General features: G+C 29.8%; 10 protein-coding genes and 3 non-coding genes across 13 annotated transcripts; 6 read left to right on the top strand and 7 right to left on the bottom strand.

The window, feature by feature from the left end:
* Window positions 1-295: 295 nt before the first annotated feature.
* Window positions 296-1,840, top strand: TBLA0B02750 (uncharacterized protein; the record flags this gene model as incomplete). Its single annotated transcript, XM_004178588.1, has 1 exon — window positions 296-1,840. One exon carries the CDS (start codon window positions 296-298, stop codon window positions 1,838-1,840), a length of 1,545 nt encoding a protein of 514 aa, XP_004178636.1.
* A 667-nt stretch (window positions 1,841-2,507) lies between these two features.
* Window positions 2,508-4,625, top strand: FAA1 (long-chain fatty acid-CoA ligase FAA1; the record flags this gene model as incomplete). Its single annotated transcript, XM_004178587.1, has 1 exon — window positions 2,508-4,625. The coding sequence occupies one exon, from the start codon at window positions 2,508-2,510 to the stop codon at window positions 4,623-4,625; it is 2,118 nt and encodes a 705-aa protein (XP_004178635.1).
* Window positions 4,626-5,772: 1,147 nt separating this feature from the next.
* On the top strand, window positions 5,773-6,540 carry HSH49 (U2 snRNP complex subunit HSH49; the record flags this gene model as incomplete). Its single annotated transcript, XM_004178586.1, has 1 exon — window positions 5,773-6,540. One exon carries the CDS (start codon window positions 5,773-5,775, stop codon window positions 6,538-6,540), a length of 768 nt encoding a protein of 255 aa, XP_004178634.1.
* Window positions 6,541-6,774: 234 nt separating this feature from the next.
* On the bottom strand, window positions 6,775-8,283 carry GNT1 (glucose N-acetyltransferase; the record flags this gene model as incomplete). Its single annotated transcript, XM_004178585.1, has 1 exon — window positions 6,775-8,283. One exon carries the CDS (start codon window positions 8,281-8,283, stop codon window positions 6,775-6,777), a length of 1,509 nt encoding a protein of 502 aa, XP_004178633.1.
* A 3,429-nt stretch (window positions 8,284-11,712) lies between these two features.
* SPE2 (adenosylmethionine decarboxylase SPE2) lies at window positions 11,713-12,933 on the bottom strand (the record flags this gene model as incomplete). The annotated part of the gene is made up of 1 exon (XM_004178584.1): window positions 11,713-12,933. One exon carries the CDS (start codon window positions 12,931-12,933, stop codon window positions 11,713-11,715), a length of 1,221 nt encoding a protein of 406 aa, XP_004178632.1.
* A 1,468-nt stretch (window positions 12,934-14,401) lies between these two features.
* Window positions 14,402-14,581, top strand: HOR7 (Hor7p; the record flags this gene model as incomplete). The annotated part of the gene is made up of 1 exon (XM_004178583.1): window positions 14,402-14,581. One exon carries the CDS (start codon window positions 14,402-14,404, stop codon window positions 14,579-14,581), a length of 180 nt encoding a protein of 59 aa, XP_004178631.1.
* A 215-nt stretch (window positions 14,582-14,796) lies between these two features.
* TBLA0B02690 (uncharacterized protein) lies at window positions 14,797-16,164 on the bottom strand (the record flags this gene model as incomplete). The annotated part of the gene is made up of 1 exon (XM_004178582.1): window positions 14,797-16,164. The coding sequence occupies one exon, from the start codon at window positions 16,162-16,164 to the stop codon at window positions 14,797-14,799; it is 1,368 nt and encodes a 455-aa protein (XP_004178630.1).
* A 570-nt stretch (window positions 16,165-16,734) lies between these two features.
* Window positions 16,735-17,844, bottom strand: AIM39 (Aim39p; the record flags this gene model as incomplete). Its single annotated transcript, XM_004178581.1, has 1 exon — window positions 16,735-17,844. One exon carries the CDS (start codon window positions 17,842-17,844, stop codon window positions 16,735-16,737), a length of 1,110 nt encoding a protein of 369 aa, XP_004178629.1.
* A 596-nt stretch (window positions 17,845-18,440) lies between these two features.
* PSH1 (ubiquitin-protein ligase PSH1) lies at window positions 18,441-19,877 on the bottom strand (the record flags this gene model as incomplete). Its single annotated transcript, XM_004178580.1, has 1 exon — window positions 18,441-19,877. The coding sequence occupies one exon, from the start codon at window positions 19,875-19,877 to the stop codon at window positions 18,441-18,443; it is 1,437 nt and encodes a 478-aa protein (XP_004178628.1).
* Window positions 19,878-20,263: 386 nt separating this feature from the next.
* On the bottom strand, window positions 20,264-22,765 carry PET111 (Pet111p; the record flags this gene model as incomplete). Its single annotated transcript, XM_004178579.1, has 1 exon — window positions 20,264-22,765. One exon carries the CDS (start codon window positions 22,763-22,765, stop codon window positions 20,264-20,266), a length of 2,502 nt encoding a protein of 833 aa, XP_004178627.1.
* Window positions 22,766-23,765: 1,000 nt separating this feature from the next.
* On the bottom strand, window positions 23,766-23,839 carry TBLA0Btrna8N. Its single transcript has one exon. It is a non-coding gene; the product is annotated as a tRNA-Asn (tRNA).
* A 389-nt stretch (window positions 23,840-24,228) lies between these two features.
* TBLA0Btrna15A lies at window positions 24,229-24,301 on the top strand. Its single transcript has one exon. It is a non-coding gene; the product is annotated as a tRNA-Ala (tRNA).
* Window positions 24,302-24,305: 4 nt separating this feature from the next.
* Window positions 24,306-24,376, top strand: TBLA0Btrna15G. Its single transcript has one exon. It is a non-coding gene; the product is annotated as a tRNA-Gly (tRNA).
* Window positions 24,377-24,504: the final 128 nt, after the last annotated feature.

Below are 24,504 nucleotides of genomic sequence, written 5' to 3'. Positions count from 1 at the left end.
TATTTTAAAGTAAAATAGGTAGTACGGTATTACAATTATGTACTAAAACGGAAAACCCAAAAATAGAATAATAGGAAGTAGTTAAATTTTTAGGTAAGGGTAGTAATTAACTAATTACAAACAAAGTTAGGGTTAAAATTCCAAAGAAAAGAACAAGTTATAGAGTCTTGAATATACGAATAAGAAAAAAAAAAAAAAAAACTGTACCTGCATAGTTGTTATTTTGTACATTCTTTTTGGTGGTTTTGGGATTGTCTGTTTTGTTCTTGTTGTTTTTTAAAGTTTAAAAATTAATATGCCAAGAGAAAAAAATTCCATCGTTGCCAGTGGTAAAGTTGACGCATATTCTAATTCTAATGTACGAGAATTGATTCGAGCTTTTAAAGAATGCAAGACTGTCCAAGATTATTTCATCATTTTAATTCAAGTGAGATTTGAGATTTATGAGGAACTTTTCCAAGAGTTATTCGGTAAGGATAAAGTAATAATTGACAAGCGAATATTTGGTAGTTTATTATCATATTATATTTTGCATACTTTCCCTAAGATTAAGAGAGTCACATATGGGACGTATCGAAAAAATAAAGCAATTACTATCAATTCTCTTGAAATTGATTATTCGAGACATAAGATTCAATTTAAATATCGGATTAGTGGTAATAGATTAATTCAATTACAAACTTTTTTAAATGAACAATCGTTCTTTAAACCATGGAAATTTCGTATATTGTCTGATGGACGTAAAGAAGAAAATTTATTTATCATTGACAAAAATCCATTAAAGAATCATAATGAACCAAATACAAATTCAAAACATATTCGGAATAGTGAAACTAATTTGAAATTCAACCAAAATGTATTGGAATATTTAAATAAAAATGGTGATCCATGGGATATATATAGTCAATGTTTTGCAATGTTTGAAAACCATTCAAGAGAAATGAGTTGTATCCGATATAAATTAATCTCTGTATTGACGTTCACTAATGCATGCCGTATTAGTGATTTGATCCGATTAGATCCTAGTAGTTTCCATTTGAAGAAAAATAAATATCTTGGTACTATTGTTTGTGGACATACTTTCAATACACTTAATAATATTCCAAGAACTGTTCAATTTATTCCTGCATATACAAGAGGATGTGATATGTTACAATTATTAGAAGAATATCTAAAAATCAACAAGAATGGGCCATTTGAATATGTGCCAATGCAAAACAATAAGTCTCCTATACAAACAACTAATGATGTGAATCAAAAATATCAATTCTTTAAAGAAGGTGTTGGCGCAGCTTATACAAAACTAATGAGTGTTCATCCTGCTCATCATTTATTTAAATTGAAAAACGCTCCAAAGACTGATTTGGGTATTTATTTGATGATCAACTATTTGAATAAAATAGGGTTGCAAAATGAAGGTCATCGTTTGGGTAATTGGACAAAAGTTTGTCCAATAGATGGTAGTGAATTGAAAAAAAGAAATTTTACTACTACTTTGACCCCATGTCATTCTGTACGGGATTCTACCAGGGCTATAATTAGTGGATATTATCAAATATCAAAATATACCAACAATAACAAGAAAAGAATGGTACGAGTGCATACATTACCAGAAGAACCTACCTCTTTCACTTATAGTGATAATCTTCAATTGCATTATGGCCACTGGGCTAAAATAGTTCCCCATGATGTTCTTGCATTTCTGCTCGAATATTCTGTAACTTCTAAAGAAGCAAGATTAGCTTTGGATACTTTACCTGAAATACTGACTCCTTCACTCTCCATGCCATACACTAGTAGTAGTAGTAGTAGTAGTGATGATAGTCATAGTTATCACTAATGATAACTTGCTAATTAACTAGATGATTAACAATTAAATGTCACGTGCATCACCTATAATGATTTTCCTTCGGAGTTAGTCTTATTCCCGGCCGCCCCGTGTTTTTCTGAGCCGTATAAATAGCCAATGCAAATTTTTGTCTGATTTTTCCCGCCCAGAGAAATTTAAAAATAAAAAAGAGAAATTAAAAAACGTGACCTTTATTTTTTATACACGTGACATGAAATAGCACGTGCTTATGCCGTCTTATATCCGAATCCCGTCGGATATAAGAAAAAAAAATAATAAAAATAAAATAAACATCCGGCTGACACTTTGACTTTCATTATTCTCCTCTTTTCGGCACGGGGTTATTTTTTTTTATTGGAGTTTGTTATCTAATTTGGTTCAAATTAATGATAATCATTTATCTTTATTAATTAAACTTTTTTTTTTTATTTTAAAACTTGACTAGTTAATTGATCGACATTAGAATTCATCTACCGATTCTCTTTAAATTTTTTTCTATTTGGTTTTTTGGTTTATATTTTTTTATTGTCTCTTTGTTATTGTTGTAATCGTTTTAATATCTATAAGTGACTGATCATCTCATTGTCTTCTTATATTACACCCAATTATTATTATTATTCTTTGATATTTTTTTTACCTTTATATCATCTATTAAATCATGGCTAAATTGTATTCTGTTGAAGTAGGTCCACAAAAGGACAAGACTGAAACAGCTCCAAGAAGAGCTACTTATGCTAAAGAAGGTTCTATTGAAAGACCTAAGGATTTCAAAAGTAAGACGGTTTATGAATTTGCATTAGAATGTTGCCAACGTGGTAAAGATAGAAAAGCTCTTGGTTGGAGAAACATCATCGATGTGGTTACAGAGAAGAAAATTATTAAAAAAACAATCAATGGTAAAGAAACTGAAGTGGAGAAAAATTGGTCTTATTATCACTTGAGTGACTATAAGTACATTACTTATGTTCAATTGGCATCTAACATCCATGCTATTGGTCGTGGGCTGATCGATTTGGGGTTGAAACCGGGCGAATCTGACAAAGTGCACATCTATGCAAGCACTTCTCAAAAATGGCTGCAAATGTTTTTAGGGGCTCAATCTCAATCGATCTCCACTGTGACTGCTTATGATACTTTAGGTGAATCTGGGTTGACCCACTCAATGATTCAAACTGATTCTAGAGCAGTTTTCACAGATAACGCTCTTTTACATACGTTGATTAATCCTTTGAAGAATACTAAAGTCAATATCAAATTTTTGATTCATTCCGAACCAATAGACCCCAAAGATAAGAGATTCAACGGTAAGTTATACCAAGATGCTCATGATGCTATGGAGAAGATTAAAGAGATTAGACCAGATTTGAAAATCGTTTCTTTTGATAAATTGATTTCAAACGGTGATGCAAAGAAGGATTCTATAGATATTCATCCACCAAAGGCAGATGACTTATCTTGTATCATGTATACTTCAGGTTCCACTGGGGATCCAAAAGGTGTTGTGTTAACTCATAAGAATATTGTTGCTGGTGTCGGTGGTGCAAGTATTAACGTTTTAGGGTTTGTAGGTGCCGGTGATCGTATTATTGCCTTTTTACCCTTGGCACATATTTTTGAATTGGTCTTTGAATTGTTGGCCTTGTATTGGGGGTCTATCATCGGTTATGCTACCGTTAAGACTTTGACAAACACTTCTGTAAGAAATTGTACTGGTGATTTGGAAGCTTTTAAACCAACTGTCATGGTCGGTGTCGCAGCTGTTTGGGAAACTGTTCGTAAAGGTATATTGTCACAAATTGAAAAATTACCAGGTTACAAACAAAAATTATTTTGGTCAGTGTATTATTCCAAGATTAATATGAAAAATTATCATATCCCAGGTGGTGACACTCTAGGTAATTTAGTCTTTGGTAAAGTTAAACAAGCTACCGGTGGTCATTTGAAGTATATTTTGAACGGTGGGTCTCCAATTTCAAGAGATGCTCAGGAATTTATCACCACTTTAATTTGTCCAATGTTGTTAGGTTATGGGTTAACTGAAACTTGTGCCTCTACTACAATTACATATCCAAACCATTTTACTTTAGGTGTAGCTGGTGATTTAACTTCTTGTGTCACTGTTAAATTAAGAGATTGTGAAGAATTGAATTATTTGGCAAGAAACAATCAAGGTGAAGTCTTAATCAAAGGTCCAAACGTTACATCTGAATATTATAAGAATCCTGAAGAAACTAAAAACGCTTTCACTGAAGATGGTTGGTTCTGTACTGGTGATATTGGTGAATGGACACCAAATGGTCAATTAAAGATTATTGATCGTAAGAAGAATTTGGTAAAGACTCAAAACGGTGAATATATCGCTTTGGAAAAATTAGAATCCATTTATAGATCAAATAAGTATGTTGCCAACATTTGTGTCTATGCTGATCAAACAAAGACAAAGCCAGTAGGCATTGTAGTACCAAATATTCCACAAGTGATTACTTTGGCTAAATCGTTGAATTTATTGACTCCAAAACAATTGGAAATTGTGCCTGATGATGAAGATACAATGAAAGAATTATTAAGCAATCCAAAATTAATTGAAAAAATTCATTCAGAAATGTTAGACACTGGTAAAAAACAAGGGTTAACCGGGATAGAATTCTTACAAGGGATCGTCTTATTCGATGGTGAATGGACCCCACAAAATGGTTATGTCACTTCCGCATCAAAGCTAAAGAGGAGAAAGATTTTGGAAACAGTTCAATCTAATGTTGATAAGTTGTATGGTTAAACTAAAAAAAAAATACATAAATTTTTGAAAATATTAAAAAATATTAAAAAAAAAAGTAAACAAATATTTTTTTTTCACATACCTTCATTACCATAACTACTTTACAATACACCACACCTGTTTAATACATTTTTTTGTTGGAAAAAAAAAATAAAAACAAAAAAAATAAAAAAAAATACAATTTTCAAAAATAAAAAAATATATATATCAAATAATTATACAATACTACAACTTATTTTATATTATTTTTCTATTACTTCATTATTATACAATCATTCATCGTATGCATCTTTATTACGTAAAGAAACTATATGCTAATTGTTCCATTTACATTCGTCATTCATTAAATAAAAATTCTATCTTTTGATTTTATTTAGTTGTTTAATACATATATAAAAAAAAAATCATATTTCACCAAGTATCTTGCGTATTTTGCCGCATTATTTTTTACTATCATAAGTATTACAATATTTAATTGCTTTTAAACATGTTTCCCATAAGATTGGTGGAACTCCAATGACCTTTGTGGAACCATCATCTGTTTGAATATGTGTGATCTCCCCTGTTTCTACCCTTGAAACAAATTCCAATAATACATCCAAATATTTTTTATCCTGAATAAAATCTCTCTTTTGAGAATTATCTTGTTCAACCAAAAAATTTAGATATAACTTTTTAATTTCAGGTGGACATTTTTTTAAATCATCATATATAGTAGAAGCAGTATAAAATTGTTGTAGAATCTCTTCTTCAGGATTCCTTATATTATCAGTTGCATTTTCTTTAGGTTTCGACATATTATTTGTTGTACCTGATGTCGGTTCAATCTCATCACCATTGATAGTTGGAATCATTTTTATTTAATAATTTTATTATTATTATTTTTAATAATTCTTGTATATGAATACATTTTCTAATTTTTAAGGGATTGTTACTTAAGTTTGACTAAATATATTTTTCGACGCTTCATACATATTATTTATAATTAGTTTAATTCAGTAAATACTCCGAATAATTTAAAAAATAATATATATATATATATATAGAAAATAAAATAAAATATTCGAATTAATTTCCTATGAAAAAGACATATTTAGTAAATACGTAAACATATACACAAATACTAGTATAAGACCCTTGGAAAATTATGTCAACACCAAAGGCAGCTACAACTACAACTAATGTTAATGCAAATATTCCAGATATAACAGAGTCATCAACTATATATGTAGGTAATCTAGATCCAAGAATAACTAAGCTAGATCTTTATGAATTATTCATTCAGTTTGGTAAAATTTATAAGATAAACTATCCACGAGATAAGATTAGTGAAAATTATCAAGGTTTTGCATTTGTTGAGTTCCAAAGTGCGAAGGATTCTAATTATGTTTTATCACTATTTCAAAATAATAATCAAAATAATTATAACAATCAACTATCAATATCACTGTATGGTAAACCAATTAAAATAAGACCACAAAATAATCAACTAAAAGATAAAAAGAATAATCAACAGTTTATATTGAAAAAGAATAATAATACACAAGTTGATGTTAATTTATTACCCGTTGCAAAATTGTTTTTAAAAGGTTTAGATGATACTGTAGATTTAAATCAATTGAAGATCATTTTTAATAAGTTTGGTGAGTTGGTAAAAGATCCTGAGCTAGTTCCATTAAAATCAAATGCACAGATGGTTGGTATATACATTTACTTTAGGAGCTATACGGATTCAGATAATGCAATTAAAAGTTTAAACAAAAAGTTCATCTTTAATAAACAAATTCAATTAGAGTATGCATTTAAAAACTCCGTTTCTGATACAATATCTACAGCATCCAAAAAACAAACGAGATATGGGGATGAAATTGATAGGGTGTTGAATGTTGAAGCTATTAAGAATGGACTATTGTAATTTTTACAAAGAAAAAAAAAAAAATTATTAGCATACTTCATCAAATTTATAGACTTAATTCCTCACATTGAGCATATCTGTGAAATTCATTATCGTAGCATCATTTATCGATTTAATAGTAGATTATATAGTGGTACATATATGATACAGAAAATTAAAATAATATATCGGCAAGCATTGGGTAAAAAGTGAACTGTTTTAAGGATTTGGTAAGAGTATTGGTATCGTATTTATCTAAGAAAAACAAATTTCACGTCTATCATAATATTTTTGGTAAATTGAATTCCATAATTCACAGATCTTTTTGTTTGATTCATAATTATTTTCATTATCAGCTTCATCAAAATCAAAATCATTATCAACATCACATTTGATTTTATCAATTGATTCATAATTCCATGGCTTACCTAATGGATAATCTGAAAAATGAATATATTTAGAATTAGCAACAATATCTTCGATATCAAACAGCACTTCTTCACCAGAATCAGATAATCTTTTGTAGCCTAATATATCATTATTTAGTATTTTTAATTCATCATTTTTCTTAACAGAACCTGATAATAAATTATATCTATTAAATGGTAAAATTAAAACGTTTGGTACAAAATGTTTTCTAAGTTTACGGAATAATTGAAATTGATTGTAAATAATTCTTTTCAAATTAAATAAACTTCCGTTAATTAAATCCATATCGTATTTTTCATTAGATTTTAATATCTTTGGTAATTCATAGTACATAAATTCATCAAAGAATGCTTGATCAGGTTTAATAACCATTAAGTCTGTGGCAAATTTTAAATTGCCTACTGATTCGGTACCATAATCGAAAATTGGTGAATAAAGTGGACCTGAACTAATAATATCTTGACCCAAATTTTTAGCATTCAAATATAGGGTATCAGGTAAACTTGGTAAATGATTATAGATCATTTGTCCTTTTTTAATTCTTGTTTTTAAAGTCTTGATATAATAATTTAGATTAATATTTACTTTAGATTTTTTTTTCAAAACTTTGGAAGATTTTTCTACATCTTGGATAGAAGTAAACCAATAGGTTAATGGAGCAGCAAATGTAATATACGTTGGTAAAAAGAATAATTCATCTAAATTTTCATTTTCATGATTTAAAATTGCATCATTATCTAAATAAATGATTCTTTCAAATTCAGTTTGATTGAAAATATGTAATTTTGTTAAACTATCATTCCAAGGAGTATCGTCATTTACTTTTTTAATAGTATTAACTTTTTTAATAATAATTTGATCATCTGCGAATGTTTGCATATTTGACAATTTATCTAATAAGAAATTAATATCGTCGATTTGTTCAGGTGGTGTTATCTCAGGGTCAAATAAAGAGCCAGATACCAAAAGGACAAGTTTTGCAAAAGTTTCTGATTTAATCAATGAGTTGAATAGTACTAATGCATTACATAAATAATCAGGGTCGGTAATATATGTCACGTAGGCATATTTATTCCAATCAATATCTTTAATATGATTTTCTAATTCATGTAAATATAAATCATCAATCGTTTCTTCAGGAATTTGTTTCAACTCTAACGGATTATAAATGCCAGATAGTCCATCTTTATTTTGTTTAAAAAATTTCTTATAATAATCAATTTCTTTATTGAATTGAAATTGTACCACAATTCTTACGGAAATAGAAGCCAGGACGAATATCATTATAATAATACCCAGCCAACGTAACTTCCTCTTAGATATGATTCTTACCATTTTGCATGTAGAGATATTTTAGAAGGGGTATTGGTACTTTGATGAATGTTATTTGGTATTTGTTAGTTATAGTCTCTCCTTTTTTTTCTATTATATTTCACTTATTGGATGAATACCTTTTAATCTTTTTACCATATATTCCTTAGCTAAAAGAAATGTAAATAAATGTAAGAAACATGCCATATTTTGAACCGAAGATATTTTCGGAAATTTGAAAAACAATGTTTCGGAAAAATTAAAACTTCTAGGTTGATTATTCCGAAATAAATTGAAATTTCTCCTTTAGGTATGTTAAGCAATTTAGCCATTGAGCTTGCATATTGAAGATTAACGGGCCAAGTATTAATAGATAAATATATGCAAATGATTTAAGTAAAATATGTCAATGTAAAATATTTTGGAACCAATATCTAGAGATGTTAATTTAAGTATTTAGTCTTATAGTTAAGCATATATGGAAGATATAGCTATGTGCAATTTATGTATTGTTTCTAGTACGAAGAAATTGTTTGGATGAAAGATAATTAAACGATGTTGAAAAACCTTGACAAAATTTAAACAGTAAGTAATTTATTAAAATACGATGTCTGATAGTTCCTTTGTAAGTTTACTTCCGAGTTACATAACTGCAACGCAAGTTATATTCAATAAAGTAATTGCAATATGGTCTTAGTAAGGTATATAGTTGAGAAAATAAACCAGAATCGGATTGCTCATGGATATCAGGAAAAATGTCTAACAATAATTTGAACTATACGTAAGAGTTTGAGAATCTACAAAACCAATAATATTAAAGTAGTGTAGAATGTATTGAAATCAGAAACATTGGTAAGTTAATATTTTTAGTAATATGTCCTTGTGAAATAGTGCGAAATACTGTCAAGCCTCGAACTTTATAGGTATGGAATTAAATACAAGTAGTAATTTTTATTTTTGAACAACTTTCAAAATACGTACCGGATATTTTTAGTAAATAACTCTAATAAGATTTTAGGAAACTTAGTATAAAGTTTTGAATGGCAAATTCCGTGTAAGGAAAGCTAGACGTGTTTGGCGTTGCAATATGAAGACGGAGTTTTGTTCTTGCCGTACATGGCCGGGTAATAATGTAGAGTAGCAATATCTCAAGTTAATCACTTGAGAAATACAGCTATATATTCTTTATTGAGTATGGATATTTTTTAAAAATTAAAGTTAGATGTTAATTCTAACAGTAGAATTTGAAGTAGGATATTTTACTGTATTAATGGATGAGCGTTAAAAAAAAAAACTGAAAACATTGGATACGTTTATATAATGAATAAAATATCTCATATTATATATTAATAATATTAGTATTCGATGTAAAATATTGCTTACTAAGTGGTATTTTTATCCAATCTGCAATTTTTGATTTATTAATAGTGTCAAGCACATAGATAGTTCTATAAAATTTAGATGTATGAGAATATTTAAAAGAAAATTCTCACACATAAAGCTCTTACACAGATTGTCCTTGACCAGCGGTCGTACTGTTCAACATATTGTTGCTCATAGTTTAATTCTTAGTTAAGTAATCTGTTTGAATAATTATTATATTATTATTATAAAAAATCTCCTTGCTTCTTTCGAAAGGGAATATATAATATATACAGGATATACAATGAACAGTTGTAAACTTTTGGGATATTTTCTTGGTAATTTATACTCCAAAAAATGGACAGATCCACCATCAACGAATTGATGGTCTGATATTAAAATAGAACCTATCACATGCTAATGCCTTCTTAATATCACTGCTTGGGTATTTTTAGTAGTGAGGCCACGTATGCTTAATGCATGTTGGATTATTTATTATATTAAGTTGTTATTAGTTGTTGTATAAAGCCACAATTACGACTAAATTCATACTTTATTAGCTGTTAACACAAACCCACGACTTATGACACATAATGCCACAGCTCGGACAGTCCTTGAGTATGATATTTGTTCAAAGGATATATGTAATGTACTTCAACTTAATTAAAAGTAATTTTTATGTAGCAAACTAAGTAATGTTGTGTTTATTATATCTTTTGTTTATTTGAAAATAGACATTTGCGAAATAAATGTAAAAACGGTTTTAAAACCAAGAAAATCTATTTCACCTGAACAAAAAAAAAAACACACTCTTAAAAAGTTGTGTTGCTAGATATTTATGGTCTTTATACATACAACAGTAGATATACTGGTTTAGGATAAAGGATAGTATAACTTGAATATACGTTACTAATAAAAACCCCAATTAGAAAATTCGTTGTCGTTAATTAAAGTACATCATGTAGCTTCTACAGGATATATTAAGCATGAGAGACACATATCTCTTGTGAGGTTGATTAGGTGGAAAATTTTCACTTATAGACGACGATGAATTGACTTCTCTTGTCCAAAAAATAATGTATAGATTGCCAATATTTCAGTCGACATCTAATCTTATATATTTTTATATATTTTTATAATTTTAATTCCTACTCAAAAGGGTAGGAGGTTTCTATGCTATAAACAATATACAAAAAAAGAATTATTCTCTTAATTATGACTAACAGCAATACTAATATTAAGGATTCTAATGTCGTACAATTAAGTTTTCAATAAAACTACTATTAGAAAGATGAGGATGGTATAGTTAACGACTATAGAAAAAGTTAATTATTGAGCACAATCCAACATGTATTAAACATGTGTGACAGATCACCAACACTGCACAAGTAGAAATATTAATAAACCATGAGACTACATCTGAACTACATAAAATGAAAATAACTATTGCCTTTAAAATTATGAACTCGACCCCTCAAAGAAATGTTTATCAACTAATTTTCTATCCAACCACATTCTAATAAACTAAGAACAAAGTTCCAAATATACATATATATATATATATATATATATTTCTTTAAAAACATAGAATTATCATATAGCCAAGATCAATTTAAAAAATTAATCAAGAAAATAACTAACATGTATTTACATATACAAGAAACAAATTAAGTAATAAATAAATATTCAAATACAGAGAACATATAATAGATTTATTTAAATAAATATAAAATTTCTCAAAGGTCAACACCATACTCTCACAACGTAGTGTATAATTCTAATTACTTTGTGTTGTTTTGTTATTAATTTTATATTAATTTTATTTTTTTTAAAAAAAAAGTGGTATATGTTAGTTTAGTAATTTCTATCAAGTGTGATAAATTTTATGATGCGTTTTTTTGTTGTGAGTTTCCTTGAGAATGATGCAAAGAGAATATCTCATTGGAAAGTACAAAGGAATTTATTTGGTTTACCTGGATTGTGTTGTACATACCTAGATATAAAAATTACCTATTAACATGCTTACTCCCTGATATGACCCATGTACAGATGCAGCGTAGTAATATAAATATAAGTATATGTGAGACAATGTCAATTGTTAGTTATTCTGTGCAATCTTACATATAAGAGTTGGTAATCGTCCAAGTCATATAATATATGATCCATCTTGACGTATCCTGGGACACCTTCACGAATACTTTGGGCCAAACTTGTCTTACTAATTTGTGTGGTTGGATCACGAGTATTTTGGAAAAGAGTTAAACAGAATTCTTGAGGGCGGAATATATCCAAGACTCTTTGCATGACGTTTCTATTAGTTTCATTATTTGTTAATCTTGATTCAGGGATATTACTTTCAAAAGATGCATAAGACCAACCCTTTTCTGGAGTCACATGCAATGTGAAATAATTTGATTCATCAATGATATTATTACTTGAATACCCACAGGGTGTAAAAGCGAATGAATCTGATATGATTGTTGAATTGTTGTCTAGAGTATAAATCTTGTCGATCTTGCTACATCTTGTCATTTCATTACCCATTTCATGACCGTCATCAGTAGAGGTGGAAGAAGAAATGTCTTTGTGGAAATATTTCATCTGAGTTTGATCCAACCCTGTCATCAACATTTCCATGGTTTCATCTTCTCGATCGATTTGAGTTTGAGGATTATTATTGACCATTTTGTTTTCTAAAATTTTATTGGTATCAGTAATGTATAAATTCCAATGGCCAGCTTCGCTTGGATTTCTCCCTACTAAATAATTACGACCATTGGCGAAAAATTGATCCAAATATTTAACTTCATCTGACCATTTTTGATGGATGGATTTTTGTTTGGAGGGGAAAATGAAACATCTTCTTGAGTAGAAAACTTTATATGGAGTGTATTTATTGTTGGTAGGATTATAAAGATCATCTTTCCAATGTTCCAATTTACGGAATAATAAATTGAACAACCCTTGGAGACAGAATAAAGTGGTGGTGGTACCACAGGTCTTGAGGACTACTTTATAATCATAAACAAAGAAGGAACTTTCACTTAGCAGATAAGCGTCCAATTGGGAAGTTTTCTTGAAACTTAGAATTTCACAATTGACAAGTTTAAGAATACTGACCCAATCTTCATAAGCGATGTCACGCAGAGTCTTGTTTTCGCCAGCAGGAGAATCCACTGGTTTGGTTTCAGGGTAGAACCAGATCTCTAGCAATTTCTCAGGTCCTTCAAACGCGTCGGTGGAGTCCAAGTTGTTGGACTTTTCGTAGTCTATAAAACTCGTTGTTTCCTGAGGAATTGTGGACGCACTCATCTTTTCGAATGATTGAATATTGATGCTCAGTGAGATGCCAAAAAAAAAAGGCTTGTAAAGCAAGAAAAGTTGATTATCAAATCATTTATTTAAGTAAAAAAAAAAATATTTTTCTTACTATTTTTTTTTCATCATTCGATGACATACAATTTTTTCCGAAAGATGCCGTGGACGCGGTTCGTACGCATGAAAAGTTGTATTTTAACACAAGGGAAAACAATATATATGTATATAGAGTGCAGCTTCCCTAGTGCAGTTTCTCTATATAAATGGATAGAAAGTTATTTTTTATTAGCCCCTTTCATAGGTTGAGATTTACAAAAAAAAATTGGTAATGGAAAAATGCCAAGTGCCAAGTGCAAAGCATAAAATACAAAATACAAAATGTAAAACGTTAATCTACAAATCTTGAAACCAGTTCCAAATGAATCGAATTTACAAAGATCCAAGAAACAGTTTAGAATTCTTGGCCTATTTGTTTGACTATTCACATAAGTACACTATCCATACAAAACCAACATTATATAATATATAACTAATACACACATACACACATACACACATACATATATCAAACGATTATATCACTTACTATACTATAATAATCAAACCACTAATAGAAATTTCACTATGCAATTTGCATTGTCTTTGGATTTCCCTTTTTGTGTTATTAATAATAGAAAATTTTCTTGGCATATGCGAATGTGGCTTAAAATGGAAACATCACTCCAAAAATGGGAACGCCACCCGGAAACAGCAAGTGCTCTCCGAAAACATACTCCCTCGGCCAAAATAGGACACATTTTCCAAAACAAACCACCAATCCCAAAACAGAACAGTCTTCCGATAACACTCACTGCCCAAAACGGAAATCATCAATTTATGTGTTTTACCCCCTCTGCCACTTTCTGTTTATATAATCAATTTCCAGATACAGTAATCTATTTATATAGGCCCACTTTCTCGACCGAAAAAGGGCCAGCCAACCAGAGCCCTCCGGAGTTTTCTTTGCGCCACTTGACTCCCTTTTAGTTTCTGCGGCTCTGTCTTAGCAAGGCACGGCCCGAGCATACGGCTGGCCCGGTCTTTTCGCGATCCCCCTTTTTTTATCATTTTTTATCATATTTTATTATTATTAAATTTTCTATTTTCTATTTTCTATTTTTATTTTTTGTTTTTCTTGGCATCTATCTAGTTAGTATATTATTATTATTATAGTTTATAGCCCCTCTTTTCTTGGCAAGCCTTAGAAACTCTAAACCGTATATAAGGCCAAGATTGCTATCCGTCCTTTATATCTCATTCAACAATTTCTCTTTCGTTCTTTCTTCTGTTTTTTTTTCGTTTCTTTTCATTATGTATATATATATATATATATAAACATATATATTCTATTATTTGCTCTTCGTTTGTGTCTAGCTAATATTCACACATTATACCCTCCAACACATCGTGACCACTCGTACCAATGCAAACTTCTAAACTCCTTCTCTCTGCCTTAGCTGTCACTGGTCTTGTTGCTGCCAAGAAGCACAAGAACAAGTCTAACGATACTTCTTCCAACGCTGCTATGCCTGCCGTAGGTAACCCAATGGCTGCTGGTGTTGCAGGTGCCGTTGTTGCCGGTGCCGTTGCCTTTTTATTATAGGTTTGAATCGTCTGGCGTTTGGTGATAGACAATGCGTCGCTCTATATGCAACATGTTTTTTATAAAGATATTTAATTAATATACACGTGTATGTATATATACTACTACTACTACTAGTTTTAAAGTTCTAATAAAATTTAATATTTGATATTTACAACTTCGAAAGAATATTTGTTATATGTATATGTATAAGTATTTATGAATGGGTTAATTAATTATGTATCACTGTTTGCATTCACATCCTCCATACAGATCCCCTCGAATCTGATTTCCAGATCGTGTTGTTTTTCTTGTCGTTCTTGTTTGGCTCGAATCACCCATATCGTACTACTTATAATTACCACCATCCCCATCCATGAGAAAAAATTGGGCCATTTATCCCATAGCGAAACATCCCACATGATGGCGAATAATAGTTGTAAATAACTAATTAATGAACCTCTTGCGGCTCTTTCACGTTGAATCCCCATTGTCAGTAATAATTGATAAATAAACCCACATAATCCAAGATTACCCATTAATAACCACTCTTTTAAATCACGAGGAGCTTGGAATCTCATGCTGGGGATTGTTAGAATCCCCAAGAATGATACGATGGTGGTTAACAATGAAAAATATGCCACGCTTAAAACTGCATGTGCTCGTTTCCCAATATACCGAATAATTATATATACGTTAGATGCCCCAACCACTCCAAATAGTGCAACCATGATGGCTACTAATCGTTGATTATAATCACTAGTAACAGGGTTATCGTTCTCTCCATCACTACCTAAGGCGGATTCAGTATCAGAGTATTTACCAAAGATGCTTTTGGGTCTAATGATTAAAATGACACCACAGAATGATATTATTGAACCAACCATTTCCTTAAAAGAAAATCTTTCCCTTAATACAATAAATGCTAAAAAAACCGTGATTGTTGGAACAATGAATCGAATCAAAATTGCATCACTAATGGTTAAATACATTAATGAAAAATATAATCCAAATACTCCGATGAACCCAGTACATCCACGGAAGATTAATAAATGTCGAATAGATTTCTCACCAAATGGTGCATGGGGGACTTTGTTAATGTACATGTATATTAACGTGAACAGATATGTGATTGACATTCTTACCAACAGGACTTGTAAAGGTTTTATAGTATCTTCCTCACTACGTGATGGGTTTGTTTCTAATAATTTCGTAGAGACAATCATAATAGAATTAAACAATTCAGCAATGATAAGTAAGATTAATCCAGTATTGGCCTTTAAATAATCCTTATTAACCCATGCAAACCTTGCGTTATCCAAACGATCCGTGAGACCTACTTCATTCTCAAGTTCATTCTCAATTTCATTTTCACTATCTATATTGAACCGATGACTATCAATCTCAACTCCTTCATGATCGTCACATGTAACCGATTTAGATGCATCGATATTGGAATACGGCGATGAATTGCCAGTAGTATTATTACTTCGATTATCAACTGAATTATCATAAGTTACTTCGTCTGAACATCTGTTATAATCAATATCCGTTATTTTGATACCACCATTGTTTGAGGTATTATTCTTTGTATTACTACTCATCGTATTATTACAAAATCTTGATGAAGTTTGCTTTCCTCTTTTTCCCCCTTTTTTTTATTATTATTACTATTAAAATACAAATCTCCAAGAATCAGACTTGAATCAATGAATTTGAATGATAGAAGTATTTAGTATGTCCCCACAATAGACCTAGTATGTGATAGCTTCACTTAGAACAGTTATTATTATAATAGCGATTAGTCCTGATTAGGGGGGGGAGGTTCTTCAATAAAAATATATATTTGAATCTCTGCAATGCTTTTCCCTAAGTGTTGGCTAGTGTCAAAATATATATATATATATAGCAATACATCTACTGAGTTTACTTCTTTGTCTTTCTTTTTTTTCGTTTTTTTTTTTTTTTTACTTTTCTCTTGTAATGTTCCAATCCCATATGCATCTTGGCAAATATTCTTGAATTCTAATCTCATCTTATCCGTTTTTTCTCTTCTCCTTAGTATGTCCAATTTGAGCCAGATCGGTCCGAAACATTTTCTATCAAGAATTTAAAACACCGACGGGGTTATGAGCTAGTGTTACTATTAAAATAATAGTGATAATAATATTAAATCATATAGATTTATTTGAATCATACAACATATATTTCACCAATTCATTATTCTCTCTTCTTAACAAAAATACTTGTACCATTTGAGAATCAAAATGGTATTTCCCCTTGTATACAATTAAAGAATCTTTACCTAACTGAACTTCTCCAGAAAATTTGATATGTAAGGAATGATCATCTCCAGGTAAAGAATATTCATATTTGAATGATCCATATACTTTTTCAGGTGAAATTAATTCAAACATATCGTTGGATTTGTTGGAGATTCTTTGGAAAATATCCAAAAGATCATGAGATATATATACAGGGCGATGGGTGAGTCTCCATTTCAAAACATAAGGGATACGATACCAAGAATGGTTTCTAGATTCAAAGTAATTCTCATCAAACTTGCTGGGGGGATCTGGCTGGAAAAGTATCCCAGTGACACACGGATCTTGATCCTCACACCAAATATGGAAATTTTTCACTTCTAATGGGTTTTTATTTTCATCATATAGAGGAACACCATATTGTTCTTTAATCATTGGATGACTACTTAAGATACCCAGTACCTTGATCTTGGACAATTCTTCAATCTCAGAAAGATCCAGTTTCCTTAGATCAGCATCACTCAACTTTCTTTTTTTGGATGCAGGATAAAGTGGTAAGAACGATTCTTCTCGAAGGTATAAGACTTTATAGAGGACAAAATATCCTAAGATCCCACCAAAAGTACCATATAATGCAAATTTGAAAGCCTTTCTTCTTTGTTTGGCTCGTTGTTTACTAATTATATCCCCTAATAATATTGCATCTTCATTTTCATCTCGATTAAGTTTGATTTTATTAGAATTGTTTAATTTAAATGATTTAATCATTTTTTCAAAAATCGTTGGTTTCGTGAAAAAATGTCTTGAACTAATATAATCTTTGACACCAACATTATTCTGTATTTCAGTCCCCTTCTTGGAAAATATATATTTACTATCATCTTCTTTAGATGAATAATATTTCTTGGAAAAACCGTATTTGGGGAAAAGCCCAATACTATTGGTTCGTATACCTTTAGATCTCAATAGATCGTATAACATTAGATTTTGCCTCAATGGCTGATTTAAAAGGTTTCTCATACTTGATTCCCAATGCTTTTATTAAATCGCTGATTACCCTTCTTTTTTAAATCTGGGGAAATTGAATTGATGATTGATTCTAAGAAAAAAATAAAAAAAAGATTCAGTTTTAAAAGATCCCTTGCTTTTTTATTGTAGTTTATTTAGATACTTTTAATCTGATTACTTGTTATTTTCATCCCATTAAACCCTTTTTTTTTTTTTTTTTATTAAAACATTCTTTTTTTCTTTACTAAAAGAGAATTGGCTGTACTTAAGGTATCAATCTAAATTATAATGAATTTCCTATTTTCAAATTTCGGGAATATAATGCTTTGAAGTTTTCAATAATGGAACAAGATATTAGGAATTTTAGAAAAATTATACAATGTGGTGTACGGAAGTACCCATCTGGTATGACACAATTGATGTTACATATCAAATAAATAAGTAAACAAAACAATTCTAATTAGAATAAAAAAAATTAATGCATGGTTGTATGATTCGTAGAAATGCTAAATAGTCTTTAAGAAATACACTATAGAAATATATATGTTATGAAACACCAATATCAAGAGGAAATAAAGTTTACAATGCCATCCAGTTCTATGGTTAATTCAATCTTCATCACTGTCCGGTACCACTACTTTATAACGTCGTTGTCTTTTAGAAGAATTATTTGAAGTTTGATTCCCATCAAGTAAATCCATGATATCCGAGTCTGATTTTTCCAAATCCTGGTTATCATCTGATTTGGTGGTAGTCTTACTAGCAATCTTTTTACTTCCAATTTCTTCCACTTCATCATCCTCATCATCTTCAATGATTCTTTTCCTTGATCTTCTCTTCATCAATTCCTGAACTTCAGCACTATCATCTAGACTATCACCACTTACAAACCCTGAATGATTACGCTCATAATACTCGCTATCATGAGATTCAGATTCATTTAGCATATCCTCTTTATTTGATAATGGTCCCAGTGTTTCTTGGTTATCATCATCGTCATCTGAAAATCCATCTGTGACTTCATATCCATCGTTAGAAGGTGTTCTATGTTTAATCCTTATCCCATCGATTTCATCTTCGTTATCATCAAGCTCTTCCACTTCAATTTCATCATCATCAGCAATAAAATCAGCCAAATCAGAATCCATGTCCAGCTCGTCATTTATACCAGCTTCATCATTATATGAAGTAGTTCTTTGCTTATATATATTAGCCTTCCAACCAAATTTATTCGTTTTGGGACGAAACTTAGTAGTACTTGGTGCATCTATCTCAGAACTATAATATTCATCATCTTCGCTGGCTTTATCATCAAAGATATTAGTAATTGATTTACGATTTGGAGATTCTTCATTATCTGCATTACCATTATTAATATTATTATTACTGTCTTCACTAGGCTCGCGTTGTCTAGTTATATCATCTTGTAATTGCTCTAGCTCATCTTCACTATATTCACTACTTTGAAATCCTTCAGTTCTTACATTTGTGCTTGTAGATGTAACATGATTTCTAATTCTAGTATTACAATGAGGACATACGTTACCTCCTTCTTCAAAGTCAGGATCCAATTCCCAATGACAATTACTACAGCGGGCAATTCCATCATCATCTTCATCAATTACAGCTAATGCTGTTTCACTGAAGACACCATTGTACAATTGATCATTATTTTTATCCTTTTGATATTTCTTGAAACTCTCTTCCTTACCTTCTGTCATTGATTTAAATATATCTTTAATTTTGTCATTATCATCCAATGTATCTAAAAATATCTCCAGCCACTGTTTTAAAGTTGAATTAAAATATGGTGCACTTGTTATACTGGTTCTACAATGCGGACAACTTAATCCATCAACATTACTACTACTGAACCAACTGCACAAACAACCGTAACAGAATGAGTGGCCACAGGGGGTTACCATCGGTACAAACATATAATCTTGGCATATTGAGCAAACAGTTGAATCTAGTATTTGTATTAACAACTTATTTTTGGTCTTTTTACTTCGCTGGATTAACGAAGTATGTAATAATCCACTCATCTTAAATAACACACTCAAAATATGTAGAAATTTATCTTTAACTGATTGGAAAAAAATTTTTTTTAAAGAAATAATATTATACAATAATATTTAGTACAGTATAAAGTAAATTCTGCAATACCTGTAGCTTCAATAAATTCACTAACCTGATATATATATATATATTTATAATTCCTTTCACTATTTTAATCATCCTTTTTTTTTTTTGCAAAATTATTTAATTTTCCGCTTAATAAAATCTAATAGGATAATGGCAAATATAATGAAAAATCATATGCTATAAATATAACAAAAGGTTATCTTACAAGCTTTTCTTGTTTTTTGTTTTTTTTTTTTTTTTTCTAATAAATGCAGAGTATATATAACGTTATTATAAATATATATATTTAATGCAAACTATTTACAGTAATTTCATCGTCTTGAATATTTAAATCATTATTGCTATCCGAGAGGAGTTCTCCTTTTCTTTTTTCTTTCAATGCTAAATAGAAATCAACTTCTTTATCAAGCCAGGACTCAAGAAAAGTTATTATTTGTTTCATTTTATCAAGACCAGTTATATTTCGTTCAGTGTAATTCTGTTTAAAAATCTTTACTTCTTCATCAATTTTTGATCTCAGCTCAGGTGTTAATTCCGTTTCTATTTTGAACTTTTCATTTTGTTTATCTAATAAATGAATATTTCTTTTAATAACGCGAATATCTTCTTTAGTAATAATACTATTTTGTATATTTGTGTTCCAATCTTTTAATATTTCGTAAAATTGGTTTGGACGAAATAATTTTGCATTTACCTTTAGAGTTGTGAGATAGTACAATGACCAATGTAACTTATTGTCTTTATTTAGTTTATCTTTCGAATCTTGAATTATTTGAAGAATAATTGGGGTCTTATAGATGTGTGTACCCAAATTGGCAAGTTGAATATAGTTTTGAAAGTTAAATTTCTCCTTATTCAATGAATAAAAATTTTGGATTTTGTTAATAACCGATTGTTTAATCTGATAAAATGAAATAAAATCATCAGAAGAATTCTTTATACTATTAATTTCTTGTTGTAATAGCAATATTTTATATTTTAAGGGAATATGATAGTTGTATCGTTTTAAGGCATGCGTTGATAATTCTGATAAGCTAGGCTGATTGTATTTGGCAAACAACTTAAATATCGAATAAATATACGAAAAATGTGGCCTCGTACCTTGTCTAAAATCTTCCAATATATATTCCTTTATTGATTCAATTTTATTTTCTTGTAATAGATTTTTCACCTTCCCATATTTTTTATAATCTAACAAAATATTTTTGGACTTCCAAAAAGGTTTCATATCACGATTCTTTGGATCTCTAGATAAACTTTCAGTAAATGAATGTAACCACGGTAAACTTTTCATATATTTTTCCCGGTTCAAAAGAAGTTGCAGTTCATTGCGCATCTCAAGTAAAAGAGATGGGTACTCCCTATTGAATGCTACCCAAAACTGGTTTAAAATTTCATCAGTTAAATGAATCTGGTCTGAAATTTGAGAATTCTTTATACCTTCATAAAATTTGAGAAATGAGTTAAATTTCCCAGTTTTTAAAAAATAAGTTGACAATAAGGGGAAATATAGACGATTGTATCTTAGTTCATGATCATATTCTAGTTTATCAACAACATTAATAGCTTTAGAAAAATCACCAAAATCAATAAAGGTGGCTATTAATTCATAATATATACGTTTCCTTATCCATCTTGGTTCATTTTTTATCTTTTCGGTCAATTTAGAAATCTGATCATTGATTAATGTGTCATTTATATAACCTGGGGAGACGATTTTCGACTTTTTTAATTTTCTTGATAATTCAATCGTTTCAAAAGCAGCTGAATTTATGTATTCTAGTGATTTCACAATGGGCAGATTTAAAAATGATTTTAATCCTTCCATATCATTCGCTTGAATGAATGCTCTATGCATTAAAAGTAGAATTAAAGTGTCTGGACAGTGTATCTCGTCTTGATTATATTTGTTACTATTATTAGTTGTTTTTTCAATCCACAAATTAAATACAAAATTCATTGTGGATATATCAGAATATTTCAATAAATTTATTAAAAAAAGATACAATGTTTTATTATTCATAAGAAATGTATCTGGATTATTAAGAGCTTGAATATAAAATTGACATGCTAATTGAATATTATTATTTTGAATAAATGACTCAAGCCCAATGGATATCATATCTGTTTTAACATCAGAAAATTGAATATATTCAGAGAAAAGTTCTTCACATATTTTATAATGCTTTAGTTTATATTCTACTTTTAAAAATATTTCCAAATATTCTTTATATTTAGTTTTATTATCAGTGGGAAGGTCTTCCAGAAGTAAATCGGTATAAGGTTTATAAAGAGTGTATAATTGATGGATTTCTCTGTAATAACATAAATATTGATATGATTTTAGAAGTTGAAAAAGTTGTGGAATTGAGAATAATAATTTTTCATCTTCTAACATTTTAGTGATTAATGTCAATTCTCTAACATCACCTCTTTTAAATTGTGAAAACCATTGGTGGTTAAAGTTTTTATCTTGAATAATAGTAAATTTCTTCTCCTCTTTTGCTGCAACTGGTTTTAGAAATATTGCTTGAGTTGAATCATTTTCTAAATTTTTATGTAGTAAATCATCTTTTTTTTTGTCTTCTATAGTCTGGTTATTAGCTGGTAAATTTTGGTAAGAATTTTGAACCCAATAAAAGAAATCATCTAATTTGAGATCTGTTCCCTTGTTAGAGCTATCTGAATAATATCTTGAAGATAGTAAAATCTTGGAATATAATCTAGACTTTATTGATCTTCGTATTCGACCTGAAAAAGCGAACGATATAATCTTTGTTGAAGTCATTGATGGAATAAAATAAGTTTCATAAAAATGTATGTCGCAGGTAGATTAGTATTGAATTAGCAGTTAGTTAAAGAGTAGTAATAATTGGAACACAGTATAATGAAAAGTTAGATGAAATTAAGTTTTATTGTCATTAGGCTTTTAACACTTGTAAACTAATTCTCTATGTTTAGAATAGTAAATATTTCCAATTAGGGGATAGATAAGAAGCTAGATCGGTTGGAAAAAAAAAAGGAAAGAAATATACAATATAACGTTTTGTGGGGGTTAAGTAGGTAACCTATGCTTTAGATTTAAGAGGTATGAATAAGAAAATTAAGACTACAATGCTAATTGAAACGTTTCTATTTAACTATATGCCATCTTAACTTTTTTATCTTTTAAAATCATATTTTTCCAGACATAATGTAACGCCAATAATTTCTCGGTAGTTTCAAGTTAACCTTTACTAATCTAATACGGAAAAATATAACGACAGTTTATTATACCATATCTTTGCAACTCAGGCAGGAACGGCTTATATATCACTTAGAATGAACTGTAAGTATTTTCTCTGAGGATATTATCTCAGCTGAGGTTTCATTTGAAGAATTAATAACTTGCAACAATGAGTAGTATTTTTGCAATGATGAATAGTTCAATAATTTGATATTCTACTGAAGAAAGAGTAATTTAGTTTCTACCTAGACATCTAATAAAACTAAATCTCAGATAATTATCTCATAAATTATCCGCTGTTTAAGCACTTACTATAAATAGACCTACGATTCTTATATAGAGTAGACTTCCCACATTTCCACTAGTTTGTGTCTTTATTATAATTTACTAATGCTACTAATAATACAATATGAACCTCTCTTTTTTTTGGCTAGAAAAAATATATTCCTACAACTTATAAACCTGTTCAATTCTTCAATATAAGACTATAAAATTATTATCATAACCACAAAGCACTACAAAATAATTAATATCACGTGATTATTGTGTGTCGAGCAAAAAACGACCCCAGAGAGGATTGAACTCTCGATCTTGCGATTAACAGTCGCACGCCTTAACCAGCTTGGCCATGGAGTCTTGTTTTTCTTATTTTTTGAAGGATAAAAGTTTCATACTACCCTGCAAACTTTGGTCGTGTAAAGCCTCACCTCATATCACGTGAAATATGCCTAAAATTAGAGCAGATACTACTGGAATTCAAGAGAGTTAGACATTGTTATACAGTGTTTAAGATGTAAAGACGATTACTTTATTTAGACATATATAGTAAATACTATAACTAAAATGAATATATTTCTTAAATAGTGTTTTTCGATATAAAAAGAAAAACACATTTTAAACAATAAGTCACGTGATAAAGTCTTTTACCACTTAATAGAAAATGATATAATCATATTCCAGCATTTATGAACAATAAAAATAACACAAAAAAGACAACTCTAAACTCAAACAAACAAGAAATATATGGGCGTGTGGCGTAGTTTGTAGCACGCTCCCTTAGCATGGGAGAGGTCTTCGGTTCGACTCCGGACTCGTCCAGTCAGCGCAAGTGGTTTAGTGGTAAAATCCAACGTTGCCATCGTTGGGCCCCCGGTTCGATTCCGGGCTTGCGCAATTATATTTTTTGTGCTCACATAGTGTGAGCTAAATTTGTCACGTGTATAGATCAGGATCACGTGATAACGGAATTAACATGTAGATTAACAAGTAAGTGAATCATGAACATAAATTCTATTTAAGAA

The sequence above is a fragment of the Henningerozyma blattae genome, chromosome 2 (genome assembly GCF_000315915.1).
Source record: "Henningerozyma blattae CBS 6284 chromosome 2, complete genome".
Lineage (NCBI taxonomy): Eukaryota > Fungi > Ascomycota > Saccharomycetes > Saccharomycetales > Saccharomycetaceae > Henningerozyma > Henningerozyma blattae.
This window is presented reverse-complemented; position numbering and strand designations above follow the sequence as displayed.